We start from the raw sequence: 6,946 nt of genomic DNA on the forward strand, positions 1-6,946 counted from the left end.
AGAGAGACAAATAATTTTTTCCACAGTCACACAGTGAAAGGTAGGAGAAACTGGACTTAAATCTGCATTATTTTAAACTCGTAAGCTCATGATTTTTTTGTTATGGTATTCTAGACTCATTGGTGTGTTCATATGTGAGTGTGTCTACAACTTAAAAAAATATATATCAGCATCTAGTATCCTGGAGTCCTCTCTATCTACCATTGAATTGAGACTCCAGGATTTAGAATAAGGTAGAGCAGAAAGAACTACAATAAGAAATTGAGATCTTACAGGTCTTAACTTTGCTTCTGGCACCAAACAACTGTGAGGACACTCATTCTAACTTTCTGGCTTCAGTTTCATTAACTATAATGGGAAACAGCTAGAATAGCTGGTTTCTAGCTCTGATATTTTACTGTTAGATACTTCCCCATAATTTTCTAGATATCCATACAGTATTTAAGAGGGCTGATGTATCCTTTTATCTACCTTGTCAATAGGCGAGTAGAACGTATGGAATCAAAATAAATAATAGGGGACTAATGTTAAAATAAACTTAGTTTGAAATGCTAGTGATCAATGAAAGGGAGGGGAAAGGGGTATGGTATGTATAATCTTTTTTTTTCTGTTTTCATTTTATTTCTTTTTCTGTTGTCTTTTTATTTCTTTTTCTGAATTGATGCCAATGTTCTAAGAAATGATCATGATGATGAATATGCAACTATGTGATGATATTGTGAATTACTGATTGTATATGTAGAATGGAATGATCATATGTTAAGAATGTTTTTGTACTTTTGTTGTTAAATTTTTTTTAATAAATAAATAAACAAATATATAAATAAAAAAGAGGGCTGATGTAGTGGTTATGGAATTGGGACAAGTTTATAGTGTCTATGTAGTGAACATTAGCTAACACTTTAACACTCAACAAATATTCACTGGGCACCTCTAATGTGCCAGGCACTGGAACAGATAGAAGTAAAACCTGATCAGTGTAACCAACACAGTTTTTTTCCTGCCAGCCAGTCTCTCTAAGTTATCTTCATCATAACCTATAAAATCATCTGAACTGCAAATACCCACCGAATCACAAACAGATCATTTGTTCGGAAATTGCCACATTAGAATCGCGTTCCTGTTTATCTTTGGTATATGGCTATTTATTTTTTTGTAAATAGCTCTGCCCAAGTTGAAGAGAGGGAAACTCCTTAAAATTATTCTCAGACTTTGGATTCCACATAACCAGCCTTTTCCAGTCGGTTGGAGTGAAGGAAGAATCATATCTGTTGACGTTTTTCCTTATAAGGTGATCATATGGATGGTCCAAAACCGTGGTTAGACTCCTTTAGTAAAGGGAACATACTCTGGAGTCAAAGATTAGAGATTTAAATCTTGGCTCAATCATTTTATAATTCCATAACCTTGAGCTGCCATAACTTCAATGTGCTTCTTGCCTGTAATATGTATCTTTTGCAATTGGTATAAACTGTACTTATACAGCAGATATTTATTTAGTGTCTACTATGTGCCAGGCACTGTGCAAGGCACTGCAGCTATAATACCCTCCCAGAGCTTACAATAAATTGGACAGACAGAACAAATAAGCGAGTAATAACAAATGCAAAGTGTGCTAGGTGTTATAAAATAAAATAAACCAACATATTGTTGTAAAGATAAATAATACTCAAGTAAAGAGCAGGGCATATGGGAGGGATAGCCTTTATTATCATGTACAAGTACCTGCAGGTTTGGGCATGAGGAACAGGCACAGTGGAGAGCAAATCCTGGGCAAGGGATGCAGAGATCTGGATTCAGATCCTGACAGTACTAATCACCTGTTAAATAATAAAAATCATCCCTTTCCCTACCCAAATCTTGGCCTATGTTAATTTTCACACCCACCCCATGGAGATTATTGTCTTCATTTTACTGTTGAAGGAAATCAAAAGAATTTAGGAATGAAGCATCATCTTGGCCAAGACCACACAGCTGCTCAGTGGTGATGTGAGGAATAGAAATCAGCTCTGTCTGACATGACCAGAAATAAGCTAATGAATGTAGAAATGCTTCGTAGACTCAAAAAGCAAAATAAGGAGTGGTGGTTACTCACATCATGAAGTGTAACTAATAAAGTTATCAGTGACTGAGAGAGTTCAAAATAAAGTTGAGAGGCTGCTCTGGAGGTCACTCATGCAAGTTTCAGTTCGACATTGCTACCTGTCATAACCTGCCAAATCCCAACTAAAACCGTTCCAGCCAATCCTAAAGAACACCTAGGGCAAGAAATAAGATTCTACAAAGGCTCAATGCACTAGGGAAACTTTCCAGAAACCTACAACCTCCAGGTGGATCCCTGGACCAGATAAGTCCTGAAACCTAGAGGGGCCAGCCTCTCCAGAACATCAACCAGTTCCATCTCCCTACCCCATATTATTGACAGCCCTTTCCAATCGGAAAAAGTTAGAATGGCCATAGCCCAAATAGCCCTAAAGAGTGGGTTAGAAAGATCAAAGGTGATGGTGGAGTTATACAGAGAAGGTAAGGCTTAAGAAACAAGTATGATTGCTGAATCATTGTACTGATATTTCCTTTAGTCTCAAGCCTATTAGAGGAGCAAGGAATAAAAACCTAAAATTGTGGAATTTTAAGCCATCCAAACTCTGAAATCTGTCCTACAACTGATTGTTGTGCTGTGCTTTAAAATTTATTGTTGCTTTCTGTTTTTTTAAGTATATATGTAATTTTCACAAAAAAGAAAAAAAAGTGACGATAAAAATATGCATATTCCTTCGAGCCTCCAATGTTCTGGATCAGTTAGAGGGAAAAAATCTGAAAAAAAAAAGCTAAAGTAAAGAGTGTTGGTTACTCATATCATATAAACTAAAATAAAGAAATATGTATGTAAATAGTTATTTTATATAAAAAATTTAATGTATGTCACATACTCTATTCCTAAACCTTTACCCTCAGGCTATACAAATAAAATATCACATTATCCATATAGTAGTCAAATAAAATAATTGGAATTAGCCTTTATCACAGTCTAAAAATGTAAGAGACTAGAAATCATAGACTTTGGGGTCTGATGTAGAATTGTATCATAATAGACTCTTGCTACAACATACCTTTGATGATAACTATAAATGTGATAAATAAGGGATGGGGTTAATTGTCTGGCTATATATAGTTATTTCTCCCTGCATTCTCTTACTTCAAATCCTCATTAGCTTTTCCCCTGGATTTTGAAACAACTTTCTGAGTGAAAGTTCCTTCCACCCCTTTCCTCTTATCGCCCATCCATCTGCTACGCTGTTCTCAGTTATATTGTTAAACACATATTTGTTGCGTTCCCTGTTTACAAAGGAGCAAATACAATTTTAAATAGAAAAAAAGCAAAACTTTCATTTTTTCCCTTTTACCTATAGGTGAAAGGTCAAGATCTTCAGCATGGTATTTATTTAACAAATATTTATTGAATACCTACTATGTGCAATGTACTCGTCCAAGTGATTGCGATACTTCATTGTTCGAGAGACAAAAATCTCTAATAATATCTGATACTGTTAAGCTTATATTTTAGTGGGGGGGAGACAGAGTACCAAAAAACAATAAATCAATTATATGCAATGTTAGAAGGTGTGGCAAGTGCTATAAAAAATAGAGCATGATAAAGGGGCAGGAGTCTAGAAGTAGAAAAAAAGTTGTAATTAAATGTGAATACATGCACATACATACAACTATACAGTACATGCAACTATATTTTTGTGTACACACATATATGCACATATGAAGCAAGATAATGTCCTTTCTCCTTTGTTTTCAAAGATCTCTCACAATTTGTCCCCTCCCCCAACTCTCCAAATTCAACTTCTATAACTTCTCTTAACTCTATTTTACTCTATACTCCAGTCAGGCTGATATTTTTGAGATTCTTCAAATTCTATACTCTCTTGTACTTTTTCAAATGTTCTTTCTATTTTTTTTTTTTTTTTTTTTTTTTTTTTTAAAGAGAGGAAGGAAAGGAAGGAAAGAAAGACAGAGAAGGAAGGAAGGATGGAAGGAAGGAAGGGAGGAAGAAAGGGAAACATTTTCTTATTTTTTATTATATTTTGTTTGTTTGTCCATTTTTTGTTACATGGGCTGGGGCCGGGAATCGAACCGGGGTCCTCCGGCATGGCAGGCAAGCACTCTTGCCCGCTGAGCCACCGCGGCCCGCCCTGTTCTTTCTATTTTTAATCTTCACTTCTATGAACCAACTTCCTCTCTATCACCTCACACACCAAGTTTTCTTTCTTTCAACTCCCTACTCATCTTTGGAATCCTCCACAAATACTTCTCCCTGAAGCCCCTGTGTCCAGGCTCCAGGGCAGTGTATAAATTTTTCCTGTCATGCAGTACTGTGGCACTGTGCTGTAATTTATATATATACATTTGGTCTGTCTGATGCATTATGTTGAGTATTTTGAAGTTAAGAATAATGTTTCATTAATTTCTACATCATGGGGTCATGTCTTTGTGTGACACTCATGGTGCAAGTTGCTTGATGAGTTCATGATGCTTGTGTCCAAGGGGCTTTAGCATCTTATGGTATTGAGCTTTCTTTCCCCCATTCTTTAGTCTCTAAGGGAATGCCAGATTTCCATGACTTGATGTGCTTCATTTCATTGCATGGAGGAGAATAATAAAACACCATGATCCCATAAAACCTGGTCAGAACAAGCCATGATGACAACAAACACAAAATTTGTGGCATCCTCCTTGTCTTAACAAAAGAAAAAATCTCTATCCTAACTTTGAATAGATCAGTAATCCAGTCCAATGCTTAGAAGAATTTTAAAAAGGAATATCTAGAACCAGAACCATTAAGAACTTCCTTTGATAAAAGTGGAGATGTTGACAGTGATGCTGATGACCATATGATATGAATCGGTCGGTGTCTATTCTGGAGCTGTTTACTTTTGACATAGACAAATGCATCATATCAGGGTAGCAGGGATTGCCATGAAAGACCCTGTGATGCTGTAAAGAGAGATTCTGCTTTGGAGGAAAGACATTTGCCTTCAAGCATCTCCTCTGACTCTGGAAGTCTTTGGTTCTATGATAGAATAAAATGGTTTCTTCACCTGGATTTCCATTGCCCCAAGATGCTCTTTGGGGGATTCTGGAGCCAACAGAGAGTTGATATATGGCTATGGGAAGGAATATCAGCATGATGACCCATTTCATCCTTCTAGGATTTTCAGAGCATCTAGAGCTGCAGAGTGTCCTTTTTGTGTTATGTCTGGGGATCTATTTCATGACTCTGGTTTGGAACCTGGGCCTGCTTGTTCTAATCAAGATGGATTTGCACCTTCATTCCCCCATGTATTTCTTCCTTGGTAACTTGTCCTTTGTTGATATTTCATATACCTCCTCCATTGCCCCGAAGATGCTCTGTGACTTCTTCAAGGAGCAGAAGACTATCTCCTTCGTGGGATGTGCTGCTCAGTTTTTCATCTTCATTGGGATGGGAGGCACTGAGTGCTGCCTCCTGGCAGCTATGGCATATGACCGTTATGCTGCCATTTCCAACCCTTTGCTCTACACAGCCCTCATGTCACCCACAGTCTGTGTGGGGATGGCCAGTACAGCATATGCTGGAGGATTCCTCACTGGATTGGCCCAAACCAGCTCCGTTTTCCGGCTCCGTTTCTGTAGGTCACGGATCATTAACCACTTTTTCTGCGACCTTCCACCCCTGCTGGACTTGTCTTGCTCTAGTACCTTCCTCAGCCAGGTGATAAACTTTCTTGTCGTGTGTGCAGTTGGTGGGACATCTGCTGTTGTTGTCCTGGTGTCCTACGGTTACATCATTGCTTCTGTTATGAAGATCCACTCAAACCAAGGGCGGACAAAAGCTTTCAATACCTGTGTCTCTCATCTGACCACAGTGATTCTTTTCTATGGCTCTGGTCTCTTCTCGTACCTCCATTCCAGTGCTGGCCATTCAAAGGACCAAGATAAGGTGGTGTCCATGTTCTATGGAATTGTGATCCCCATGCTGAACCCCATCATATATAGTCTGCGGAATAAGGAGATAAAAGAGGCACTGGAAAAACTCAAGAAGAAGAAGTCCATGTCCTCTCTGTGTCATCTAGTCCTTTGAGTAAAAACAAAAAACAACTCATAGTTTTGCTCCTTGTAAAATAACCATGATAATAAGAAGCTAATGGAATTTGGGTATAAGACAGTTCAATCATTCAGACAAAACCCTCATCTTACATGTCTACTGCACAATTAATGCTCAATGGAAGCTTGTTTTCTTCCCTTTACTATTTTTTTGTCACGGAGTGATAAGGTTTCAGTTTTGGTCATTTGCAATAGAAAATACTATGCTTTTCCATGACATGCCTTAGCTACAGAGCATCAGGTGCTGGGTTCAGAATACCATGCCTTTAGAGCCAACTACAGCATGACCACTTGCCCACAGCCTTCAATAGAGACCACGTTATAATACATTTGTCTCACAGCAATTCATTCCCCTATCTGGACAAATACTCTGTTTTCCTCACCTTGTATTTCTACCCTTCCAAAACTCAGTGCAGATGAGAAAGGCTGACTTTGAATTAGGGCCCTGAGATCCTTAACTGAGTTAGGTTCATCAGTAGTCACGCAAAGTGCCAGGAAAGCAATAGGGTACCTGTAAACCATGACTGAGAAGAGTCAAGGGTCACATTTGCAAGGTCATTAAGTCCACTGGGACTAGCAATAGCAGCCAAATCTAAAGGATCAAATGTCATGAAGTCACAATGAGCAGAGAATAAGGGCAAGTGAGAAGCCCTGAAGGAGAGTACCAGAAGATTAATTTTCATGACTGAAGGTTCCTGGTGACTGGGTGGGACTTTCTGGTTCTGGGAACAAAGTCAGGGAAAAGAGGAGTTCCTCTGGTAGCTCTGATACCATATCTTTCCCCACAAACCAA

At 38.3% G+C, this 6,946-nt stretch overlaps 1 protein-coding gene across 1 annotated transcript; it reads left to right on the plus strand.

Moving 5' to 3' along the window:
• The first annotated feature begins 5,170 nt into the window (after positions 1 to 5,170).
• LOC143645567 (olfactory receptor 5A1-like) lies at positions 5,171 to 6,130 on the plus strand. Its single transcript, XM_077114852.1, has one exon. It carries the CDS (start codon positions 5,171 to 5,173, stop codon positions 6,128 to 6,130), a length of 960 nt encoding a protein of 319 aa, XP_076970967.1.
• Positions 6,131 to 6,946: the final 816 nt, after the last annotated feature.

Source organism: Tamandua tetradactyla, chromosome 9 (genome assembly GCF_023851605.1).
Source record: "Tamandua tetradactyla isolate mTamTet1 chromosome 9, mTamTet1.pri, whole genome shotgun sequence".
NCBI lineage: Eukaryota > Metazoa > Chordata > Mammalia > Pilosa > Myrmecophagidae > Tamandua > Tamandua tetradactyla.